This window comes from Mastomys coucha, unplaced genomic scaffold, assembly GCF_008632895.1.
Source record: "Mastomys coucha isolate ucsf_1 unplaced genomic scaffold, UCSF_Mcou_1 pScaffold18, whole genome shotgun sequence".
NCBI classification, from domain to species: domain Eukaryota; kingdom Metazoa; phylum Chordata; class Mammalia; order Rodentia; family Muridae; genus Mastomys; species Mastomys coucha.
In genome coordinates, this window is record NW_022196900.1 from 113,905,021 (window position 1) to 113,917,414 (window position 12,394).

The 12,394-nt window shown below is 51.6% G+C and overlaps 1 protein-coding gene across 11 annotated transcripts in view; it reads right to left on the reverse strand.

The window, feature by feature from the left end:
- Positions 1-12,394, reverse strand: part of Prdm16 (PR/SET domain 16) — a 319,906-nt gene that overhangs the window by 199,967 nt on the left and 107,545 nt on the right. For all 11 annotated transcript variants that reach the window (XM_031379692.1, XM_031379691.1, XM_031379690.1 and 8 more), the window contains exon 2: positions 10,801-11,150. In XM_031379692.1, the coding sequence (XP_031235552.1) occupies positions 10,801-11,150 (350 nt within the window). The remainder of the gene's footprint in view (positions 1-10,800; positions 11,151-12,394) is intronic.

Consider the following 12,394-nt stretch of genomic DNA (forward strand, 5'->3'; position numbering starts at 1 on the left):
GGGGGGATCACAAGGGACAGATATCAGCACAATGGCTTGGGCTCCTTAGGGAGATGCCCAGGGAGCGCCCTCTTCCTGGCTCATCCTGCTTCTTATGAAACTCGGCTGGGAAATCAGTGTAAATGACTGATAGTACAGTTTCTGCAGCCTTGGGGGTCTAGTTGCTTTCTGCCTTCAAGGGTTAGCCCAGAGCAGCCCAGAGCAGCCTAGGCTATACCTGTGGGGATGTACTGGGGTACATACTGAGACCCAGTGTTGCGTCTATGTTAAACCTGGCTGGCACGGCAGCACCCTTCAAGCCTTCTCTGTCTCCATTCCAGCAGCACACAGAGATTTACAAGATTACCAGATACCATGTTGATCGAGCACGCACCACGGGCCAGGTCTGCTATAGGGCCATACAGGAGGGATGTGAGAGGCAAGGCAGAGGTCACTGGCAGAGAGGCACCCAAGGCAGGGGCCAGTGCCCACTCACTCCTCAGCTGTTGTTGACTCACAGATTCCCAGGACTGAGTGCAGGCACACTTCTACAAGTGGCATCCCAGAAGTGCCCCGGATGGGGAAGGTATCAGGAAATTCTCTAAAGACTGCTTCAGAAAGTCCAAGAGTGTGGGACAGGGGGTCTACACCCTGCATGTTTCAGGTTGTCAGGGCCAGAGCCCTACAAGGACTTGCCTGAGTACACCCCTGTGCCCTGCAGTGTTCCAACTTTGCCATGGGCATCCTGGAGGCTGCTGTAGAACCCTCACACTCGGCCCTCCCTGTTGTCTCAAGAATTCTATGTCGCAGATACCGTGAGCATGAAGTGGTCTTCGATGGGCCCAGCTGCAGTCCCTAGAGCAGGGACAGAAGACTTATCTTTACAAGAGAGGAAATCAAGGCTCTGGGGAGAAAGTGACTCCCAAGGAGCCAGGACTTAGAGTTGGACTCTCTGGCAGCTCAGCCTGGGTCTCACCCCTACACACACACACACACACACACACACACACACACACACACACACCTCTCCATTCCTGACCCCCACCCCCCACCCCACAGAGTCAGACCACCCGGTGGGCTTACATCACTTCCTCACAGGTCACTCCCCCAGTCTTTCCTTTCTCCCCTTATATCAGCAGGTCAGCTTTCTGCTCCAGGAGCTAGGGGAGGAAGGCAGTGATTGGGGAGGAAGGGACGTGGCCAAGCCACTCCAGCCTGGCTTGTCGGGTTTGGCTTCCTTGGACCCCCAGCCTTGGACCTCCCAGTCAAAGGAGGACGGCCATGTGTTAATGACAGTGCTGCTAGGAGAGAGCACCCTGGGTAGGAGAGCCTGAGCAGGTGCCCCATGAGTGAGTTCCAAGTTAGGACTGGGCCTCTGCTCCTGCCCACTTGCAGACCAATGGCCCAGCTCATCAAGCCCGCCAAGCACAGCCAACCCAGGTGACTTCGTGAGCATTCACTAGTACACACAGTCTTTATTTATTTTCCTTAAGGAAATAAGGGACGTGGGAGACAGGAGAGACAGAAAGAGCCAAGAGGTCCTGTTCTACAGACAGATTGAGCTGAGCCCCAACAGCTCACCTTCTCCTCTATCCTGTCCTCCCCTCCCACTGGGACTGCCCCTCCACCTCAACCCCAAACTTCCACACATCAGCTCACAGGCAGCATTCCAAAGTCCGGATGGGCGCTGCCTGTCACTGGGGTAGTGTGTGTGTGTGTGTAAGGCGGATGGCAAAATACCATTTAAGAAGTTGGCATTCGCGGATGTCTCTCGAATATGAAAAGAAAACATTTATTTCCCCTTTTTTCTCCTGTGAATCAGAGCACTCTATTTAAAGAAAGTGCCCTCTGCCGGGTTGCGGCTCAGTTATTACCCCTTAAGGAAGTGAGGGAGAGCCACCGGGGAGGTATTCTTAGTCATTCTCTCTCCTTGTCTCTAAAATTCCTTATATACCCGGATTCAGAGCTGGGACGAAGATAGTACAGGATTCCATGGCATTCCTGGCCTGAAAATGTGGGGCTGCTGTCAGTGTGCTCGGGAGACGCGGGGAAGTTTGCCAACTGGGTCCCACAGTGGTCCTTGAGTGATGGCCATATGTGGCTTTCTCCCTAGACTTTGAGGGGGTCTTGAGTTTAGCTCTTCCTGAATGAGCTGTAGTGGGCTGAGGCTGGGAAGGGCTCCCTAAGGCACCATTGCATGATCTGGGTGCTTGTTCCATGGTGTCTGCCTGGATGGGATTGCTCAGCGGTGCCTTCAGTAGTTCTGGGTGTTTCATCTGCCTCCACAGTCCTAACTGTCACTGGGAAGAAAAGCCCATGGCATGCCTTAGTCTCAGTAACTCACTCCAGCCACTAGACAAAGAGAAGCTGCCCAGCATCAAGGCTGTGTGAAGTGCTAGACAGAAGGCAAAACACTGCAAAATTCTGGGGCCAGAGAAGACAAGCATAATCAGAAGATGACCCTGGGTTTTCGATTAGTCAGAAGCCACCATTTAAAAGCCCCAGAGCAGGGGTTCCCAATCTGTGGGTCATGATCCCTTTAGGAGTTGAATGACCCCGTCACAGGGGTCACGTATCAAATGTCCTGCCTATTAGATATTTACATCAAAATTCATAACAGTAGCAACATTACAGATATGAAATAGCAGTGAAAATAACTTTATGGTTGGGGTCACCACAACATGATGAATTGCATCCAAGAGTCACAGCATGAGGAAGGTTGAGAACTGCAGCTCTATACAGTGTGTAGCCATCCCAGGGACAGCAGGCCCTTGCTGTTCTCGACGCCCAGAACCCACTGCTCAGAACTCACATTGTATAATGCCTTCAGGGGTGAGAACCATGGAACAAATCAGAACAAGAGCTGAAGGGAGGATCAGAGTGCCTGCCCCACAGCTCGCAAGAGTGAGAGGTTCATGACATCCCTGTGTGGGGAGGCAGAATTTCAGAACCTCTGCAGTACAGGGCGAGTATGTCCTGCTCGTGGAAGTACCTAAGTATGTGTGTGTGCCCACCTGTGTCTGAGTGTTTCCAGGAGTGTGAGCCCGCGTGAGTGTGTATGGAAGGCAGCGTGCTGTGTGCTGGTCTTTCCTGAACTAACACAGAACCAGTAATTCCCCAAACTGCCTGTTCCCGGGAGCAGAATGTCCGAGGAGCAATTCAGTGCTGTCTGCTGTTCACTGTCCTCCCTCAGAGCTCCTCATGGCCTCTATACTGGGTGCATAGAACACACCCTGCCACAGACATCCTCATGCTGGGCCTCCTGGTGGGACGTGACATATGAGAAGGGACGTCCCCTCTCCCTTCCTGGGTCAGTTGTTCTGGACCTTGACTGAGGATTATAATCTCTGGGTGCTGTCACAAGCTCTGTCACTGGATGACTATGAGGACTCTGAGTCTTAACCCCAGATGTTCCTGACAGACAGGGATAACCAGCTCCTACCTGGAGTGGGCCTGGGTTCCTGTGTTGCTGGCTGTGATCAGGTGATACCAGAAAGCAGTCAGGTGAGAGTCATGGGCCTATACTTCAGTTCTGAGGCCAAGATACTTAAGAGGAACTCCAAGGGACATCCCTCACCCTCAGAGGCTCATGTGTTAACTTGTCACCCCCAAATCCTTCTTTGCAAACTCAGCTGGAATGGGTATGCCTCATCCCTAAGATGGGTCCACTCACTCTTGGGCGAGCTGCATAGATACTTTGTCTGTGTCCAGCTTGTGTCTTCTGCCATCCCAGACCCTGGTAAGACTGAGAGGCTGAAGGCCTTGCAGCTACATACAGTTCCAGACATCAGCCTGCTGACCAGTTGGCCCAGGACATCCCAGCCTTGCTTTGGAGCAGGCAGCTTGGTGATAGCTGGTAATAGCAAAGCTGGAAGGTGTGTGTGTATCTGCTCACCCCCTGTAGAATCAGAAGAACTCTGGTGCTCAGGAGGGAATCACATGAGGTTCTAGCCAGAGAGGGCATTCCACTCTCTCAGGGCTGCTTGGGAAGGATGTGGTGATTCAGACAAGGCCAACGAGTCTGTAAGCTGCCTCCTTCTCAAGCTGACCGTCTCCACTGTCTGCCCTGCCTGCCCTAAATGTTGCTGTACACATCTACAGATCTTGTTCAAAAGCACATGGTGACTCAGTGGATCTCTTTGTCCAGAAGGTCTTGGGCCAGCACTGCACTTGTGGGCTGCTCTGGGACAGTCAGGGGCTTCACGCATGGGTCTCTAAACTCCATTTCTCCTGTACCCATTATGGAATCAGAAAGGGCAGGCTGATTCCTGGTAGCTCCAATGATTCCATCATCAGAGGGAGCTCACTGCTTCCAGAGCTATGACAGCTCCCTTCTGAGACTCGGGAAGGACATTTCTCACGTGGCCTTTTTCACCAAGATAAACCCTTAAAAGGATACATCCCTTAGCCACCCACCTGACCCACAATTCCTTTGCTCAAGTCCGTCATTGTGAGAGACCATCCAATTGGGTAGTTCAGGCCAAGCACGCGGCTGCTGAAGGAGGGGTGTTTGCTGGCAGGAATACACAAGCCTGGTGGGAGGGTGTTCCCAAGACTTCCCCTATCTCCAAGATCAGTATTGATCCAGAACCTGAAGGATGGGATCATTATAGGATTTGAACTCAGAATTCTGCTCAGAGTTCATAGTGATACCACTTCCCACGGCACCCCAACCCAATATCCTGAGCTGGGTCTCCCAAAGTAGCCAAGGCCAGGCAGGGCAGGCAGAAATACAAGTGATCCCCACGCTGAGTGGTCAGAGCCCAATGCCAGGACTTTAACACTAAACAGGAAGTAGCAGGTACCCCCTGAAGCACAGCTAGGCTAAGAGGAAGATCCCCCTAAAATACAGCTATGCTGTGAGAGAGATGCCTCTGTCTGTGGGCAAGTCCAAGGAGAAAAAAGGCTTCATGTGAGGGTCTGTGAAGGTTGAAGGAGAGAGGACAAAGGTCGCTGTCTCTGGAAACTTTGAAGCTGAACTCAGGACCCTAGCTTGGGTTCTGGGTGAGATTTCAGTGCCCCTGTCCCCGCAGGCCAGGCCACTCTCTGAGAACTGGCAAACCCACCTATTTATCTCTCCTGCTACGGGGCTGATTTTAGACTCAGCGTTTGGGTTCCTGCGTGCATGTGCTCAGTGTTTGGAGAAGCTCGTTCTTGGTACAGCCATTTAGTGCTAAGTCACAGCGGCTTTAACAGTCTCTTACAAGACCTTCATCCCAGAGGGGCCTTAGAGGCTAAGGCCACACTGTGTGAAACGATGACAGTCAGACTACTCTCCCATACCGCCATCCCACTATTTTGGCCCCCAAACTTAACACTGCTCATTCTCCACCCTCAGGAAGAGAAAGGCCAAGAGTCCCTGCAATAAGCAAGAATGCTAACACATATTTATACAAGTGTATATTACTTTCCTCCAATAGAGCTACATTCCTGGCTGGTGTCTGGAGTGATAAGCTCACGTTAAATGTACAGAAGTTTCTCAGAATCTCACAGCAGGTGGCTTACACCCACAGGGTCTTCCAGCCCTGACCTCTCTGGTCATTAGAGGAACCAGGAGGTCCATGAAAGTGATCAGTAAATCTTGACCCTCTCCAATGAAGGAACTGGCAGAAGACCCCCAGACTGTGGCACAGAGGGAGGAACGGGGCAGGTCAAGGCTCCAGAATATCTCCTGATTCCCCAGAGTATCTTGTTACCTTGGCCTGTTTGTTGATTGAACAAATGAATGCATGCATTAATATTCAAACCCTCACTCCAGGGACTGAAGCAGCCCACTTGAGTAAATTCTTGAGATGATTGAAACTCCATCAGTTCACATTAACACCTCTTAAACACTGGGAGACACATTCATTCAGCAGATGATGTTTGCGTGTCAATCACAGGCTCAACCCAATCTCAGAAAGAGACTTTCTGGAGTGACAACCATGTCAACACAATCGCAGAGCGACTATCTGGAGACATCCTCGACTAGAACCTAGTCTAACTCCAGGGAAGTACGATCAACGTCAGCGACAAGCCTGTCTCCACTTCCTCCCCAGGTACCCAGCGGGCTCTGGCACACAGCTGCAGACCCTGCCTGGGGCAGGTGGCTGCTGAGCAGCCCATCCACAGCCCCATCCCTCTGGGCTGTCACAGCAGCCATCTCTTAATTAGCAAAATAAATAGCACAGTGATAAATGTCATAATTTACTCAACAAATGATCAAAATCATTGCTTCTGCAGACCCCGGGGCAATAAAATGCAATGACGGGGTGATTTATTCCCACAGGAGGGCGAGTGCAAGCTTCGTGTCAGTTAGCAGGGCAAAGCGTGGGGGGGATGGTGGCCAGATGGAGGAGCCCTTCTGTGAAACCACCTCATTGAGGGACAGATTCCACAGGGTGTCCAGGTGCTGACACCACGCCCACACCTTCAGACAGACCCATCACCCAGGCCCAGGACATACATCAGACATGTTTCTTTCCAAACTGACTGTGAGTCACTCTGATGGTCCCAAAGCACTCAGGGAGGGGGGCTTTAGAGACAATGGAGATCTCCAATACACACATGAGCAAGAAAGAGAGGGAAAGTCTCCAGGGCCAGCTCTAGACAGAGGGATGGGCTTCGAGTCCCAGGTGAGCATCCAGAGAGGCAGGCTTCGCTGCTGCAGTTCTAGCTCTGCTCCATCAAAGGAGAGTATATCTGGGGTGGGAGCGAACCCCTGCCAGGACAGTGAGTCAAGTCAAAGCCCCTCATATGTCACTGTCTGGTCCATGTGTTGTGTCGTCGTACTAGCCTGACTCACGTACAGAGAACTTTTTCCTCCACAGTCACCTCACACCAGCCATGCCTCAATACCACAGCATCCCAAGTGATGCTACAAAGATAGCTCTGACCTCCATTCTCAACTGCCCACCAGAGGACCACAGGGTCACTCCTCCTGTTTGTAGTCCCCTCTGAAGGACCCGAGCTCTGAAGTGCAGCCTGACCACAGACTGGTGCACCCCACTCCTGGGCCAATCCTCAGGGAAGCCAAACAGAACGGACCCTCCTTGGCTTTCATCTGTCATTTCTGCTCCAATGTCAGGGCTTACTTTCTTGCAGCAAATGAGTACCACGTTAATGATCGCAAAATTCAATTACTCTGATTCACAGAACTTAATTATGAGGGTGAGGCTGAATTACGTATGTAATCTGAGGCCATTCTGAGATCACACCCAGGCATGGCTCAGACCAGCCTGAGCCTGACTGGGGACCCCAGCCTTCCACACTCTTGCACGTTAACACTTTCTGGTAGCCTCTCTCTCTGGACTCACAGAGGTAACAGAGTGGCTGGTGGGCCAGGCCACCTGGTATAAGTGCCTGGGGTAGTTAACAGAAGGCCTCTTTCTCAGGACTAGGGAAAGATCTGGGCCCTGGGTCCGGGGTTTTGCTTTTCTTTTTTTCCCTGAACCCTGATCAGGAGATAAAGCATGTAGGCTAAGTTAGGAAAAGCGAGGAGGGCCACCAGAACTCACTGGATCTGCTGAGCTACCACCATACTTTGAGGGAGACAGAGAAACAGTGTATGGTCCATGAAAAAAAGTATAGTTCACACATTGAAAAATTATACTAAAGCTATACGGAGAGAAGGGGTCTCAGCACTGTCCTGAGCCCAGATGACTCAGCCTGTAGAACTCAACAGAACCTACTGCTGACTGAATCCTTGGCCCCTAGAACTGAGAATGCCCACCTGCTTCCCAAGAGCCTCCTCTTTTCTCCCTGGACAGCAGTGGCTTCCATTCCAGTTCTGCCAGTGGCTTCAATAATTCAATCCCAAGAACACAAGTAGCTACTCAGCCAAACTACCGAAGGACACAGTGCCCAGAAAGGGGTCACAGAAATAGGAGATGAAGTGGCTCAGGTGAGCCTAGAACTCTGTTTCAGAGCATTGGCCTGGGGGCAGCTATCACTAAGCACCCTCTCGAAAAGCAGAGGTCAGGTCACCACCATGGGACAAAGCTCTCTGCAGAAACAAAGACAGAAATGTGTTCACGTACACATGTGCACACACATGTACACACGTGCACCCACACCACATGCACAAGTGCACGCACACACACACTACACACACATGCACACACACTGCACACACCACATACACACGCACACATATCACACACACATACATACATACACATGCGAGCATACACACCACACACATACACACACACTGCACACACCACACACACGTACATACATACACATACACACACATGCGAGCACACACCACACACACATGCACACACACTGCACACACCATACACGCTGCACACACCACACACACATGCACACACACCATATACACTGCACACACCACACACACATACATACACCCTGCACATACCACACACACCCGCACACATACCACACACACATACATACACATGCGAGCATATACACCACACACATGCACACACACACATACACACACATGCGAGCACACACACCACACACACATGCACACACACTGCACATCACACACACACCACACACACATACATACACATGTGAGCACACACACCACACACATGCACACACATACACATACACACACATGCAAGCACACACACCACACACACAGACACACATACACACACCCTACCTCTTACTCTTAAGCACCTACATGGACTGTAAATAGTACTTGGAAAGTCAACAGGCTCCAAGGAGCGATAGCGACAGCCTGTACCAGGCCTGGCACCCAGGGAACCACTATGATATGGGGCACTTCTCTAAAAACCAAAATCAAACAGAAACCTGTATCAGCCACAGAGCAGACAAGAACAAAGTCACTTCAAGGTCATCCAAAGAACTACCTGTTACCTGTAAGGTTTGTTTACCCTCCAAGCATCTGAAAGCTAGCCTACTGATTAAATAATGAAGATCTTTAAGTGCCTTAAACAAACACCCTCCAACTGCCTCTCTGGTGCAGCAGCAGGGAGTGGGGGAGTGACTCCCCCACCCCCACCCCAAAGCCAAATTCAACTGAGCCCAAGGTGTTCAGATACCATGCTGTTTAAAAGCACTCCTCAGCGGGCCACAGAACACAGTATGGGCCCACGGGAGGGATGGGATTCTAGACCCCTCCTCTCCTGCCTTATCTGGTTCCCTGGCCCTGCCAGTCAGGCATGAAGATCTCAACCATGGTCCCACACCCTGCATCTGTTCCTTCTGATGGTTGGAGACATGACAAGTCAACTTTGGAGCTACAGACCCCACCATGCTGACGCCCAACTCACCATCTCTTCATCCATTTGGTGAGCCCAGCGTATCACCTGGACCCTCCAAACCCTCTGAAGAGCAAGTAAGGGTGGCTCACGCCAGATTAGAAGCCTACTGCCCTCTACGATGAACCCAACAAGACCCTGTGACTCCAGACACCTCCCTCCACCTGCTTTTGGAGACAGCAGAGGTCCAGACACTCAACCCCAGGATTTTAGGACATGTGAATAGCATATGAATGTTATCTAGGTACCACCAGCAGATGCATCAACTCCCTTGGATCTCCACGCTACCCACCTCCCTCAAAAGGCTTTACACATGACAGGACAAAGGGAAATCCTTGGCACTTGGCAGAGTATGCAGAGTTTCTCAGGGTCTGCAAGAGGACACTATGACAGAGCATTTCATCAGTCTCTGGGTAGCTTTGGAGTCTGGGTGAGCAAAGCTTGGAGGCTGTCAAACAGCCAGGGAGAGAACGCCAGGCCTTAAGCCGTTCCTCGCTCTACAAAGAAAACCTACAAATCTGCTTTAAAACTTTCACAAGGTTGTCAAGAGTCTGGGAGAGGCAGAAAGAGCAGAGGCAGACCCTTGTCCCACCTGACACCCACCCCCAGCCCCACTGTTAGGGGTTGACTACAAGCGAGCAGGCTCTCTCCTCCCCTGGACCATCGGCCCTTCCTGGCATTGACCTCCGTGCAGGCACTTGTGGAGGTTGTGAAACACCAAAAGGAATCTGGGTTCACATTCCTGCTTTCCACCCAGGCAGGCTCCCAGCCAAAACTACCACTGGAAACCAGCCCTGTGGGCTGCAGGAAGGCTGGGGCCTACAGGAAAAGGTGCTTTTTGTGGCACTCTTAGTTCCCACGAGGCCACCTTGACAAGCCCCCTCAAAGCAGGGCTCAGTCAGTGTGCCTCATGGCCTGAGTGGACACCTCTGAAAGCTTCTGGTTCAAAGCTCACACTCACTCACCTAAGGAGCACACAATCCTCTTCAAACCTTCTGTGCAGGTTAGCACACATGAACTCCACCCCCAGAAAGGTCCGTGGAGATATGATAAGAAAGTTTAAATAAGCAAGGCTTTTCTGCTTGAAAACCTGAGGATGAGATCCCCTCATGGTCCATTAGGAGCCTTGTCGGTAGGGTTTATGGGAGCTACATGGCTACCAGGCCTGCTTTGCAAGTTGCCTCAGCCTGAAGAGATAGCACGGAGCTCTTATCATTAAGCTGCTTCTTTTAGGACATCCGACTATCCTGCAGTGCAGGTGGGTTAGCACTTCCATCCAGTAGGAGGCACAAGATGTTTTAAAATATGAGCTCATAAAAGACACATTTCCGGGAAGAGGGTGTCTCAGCCGTCGGGGCTGATGGGCATCCGAGGGGACTGCAATGTTTTCTGAGTCACGTCATGCAAGCTGCTGGATAAAATAACCCTGGGAAATGTGACATTCGAATGCTCTCTCTCTCTCTTTCTCCAATAGACTGAGCCTCCTGCCTGGGGCAGTGGCTGCACCAGCTTTATAAATAGATTGAACACAAGATAAATGGCCACGATCAATCATGCTCAGACTGGGCACACTCACCTCCCATCCAAAGTCGGCCTCCTTCAGTGCGGCCCGGGGCGCCACCATGTAGGGGCCAAACCTCTCCCCAATTTCCATCTTCCGCTTGGCCCAGATCCCCAGGCCAGCTCCTGGTATGGAGGACTCTCGCAGCTCGAAGTCTGGTGGGATTGGAATGTCTTCAGGAATGTAGACAGGAGCCTCATAGGGCGAGCCCTCCTTGGGAGTGAAGTCCTCGCTGGTGGGGAAGGGGGACGGTGGCCCCATAGGGATGGGGGACAGGATACCGTCCTCGGTCTCCTCCTCAGCACTCTGGCCGGCCAGCAGGTCCGGGTCGGGTTCATACATATTATTTACAACGTCACCGTCACCTAAAGAGATAAAGTGGCATCAGCTCCTACAACAGAGACTCCCCGGGGATGTGGCCCTTGTGGAACCAAAGGGCACCAGAGGCCCAGCAGGCTTCCAGCTACTACCCAGCTGCTACCCTCGATGCCACCCCTGCAGCATCCTAAACCTGGTAGCGGGCATGCAGTGCCAGCAGCTCCCCAGGGAGGAGATCCCACCAGGCTCCTCGAGGGACCGGCATGCTACAGGCAGCTCGGCCCTCATTTGCTCACTGTTTCCCAATGTGTTAGAGGTGGAAGGTTCATCCGCAGCCACCTGGGGATGTACTGCCCAGTTCTGCTATGGAGAAGCAGAGGCAAAGCTGAGGCAGAGGAGTCAAGGCTGTCGTGGGGACGGTGAAACACGTGCCGTGAAATCATTCCAATGCTTGTCTGTAGCCTCGGAGACTGGTGAACTGGGATGTTTTTAAGAAAAATTCAGAAGTTGGGTTCATGTGAGATTTGCTAAAAAAATGGCTACCCTGGCACAAGGTTACTCCAGACATTGCACTGGACTGGTCAGCTCCTGAATAGGGTTTCTGCAAATTCCTGGTGACCTCAAGGCAGGTCAGGAATAGTTGAAGTCATAGGCATGGTGCTTGAGCTGCAGGTCACAGGACTGAGAAAAAGGAAGAGGTCCCCAGCTTATCTGTGGGGAATGGGCTTTTCTCTAGGGGCCGTCGAAACCAAAGGCTGATGTCAAAATGAATATAACAGAGGAACCTTGGCACAGGAAGGCTGTGATGACATTGGACAGAAAGGGTCTAAGAGGGCAAAGAAGAGATCAGGAGGAAAGGAAAATGGGAGTTCCTAGCAGCTAACCCACAGCACCACAAACACAGTGAAACTAGCAAGGACTTGACAGAGCCAGAAGGTCAGACCAGCTCAAGGCCCCAGAAATATGAATAAGCAAATGGACAGACTGTGTTCTGTCCACAACAGGGCCTATCTACCAGGGGCATGAAGGCCACCTTGTTGGAATGGGGACAGACCTCAGAAGCATACAAACTGCCCAGAACACTTGGGGCCTTGTCCTATAGCTATTTGGAAACACACAGCACATTACTACGAACCATTCTGATACACCTGCATCCATTTTTCCTCTCTAGCTGTGACTTTGTCCCCACTGACCAGTGTCTTCTCTTTCCCTGCCCCTCCCCCACATTCACACTGTAAACATCACACTGTAGCCTGTAAATCTTGACTCATCCCCCAAAGTAAATCACACT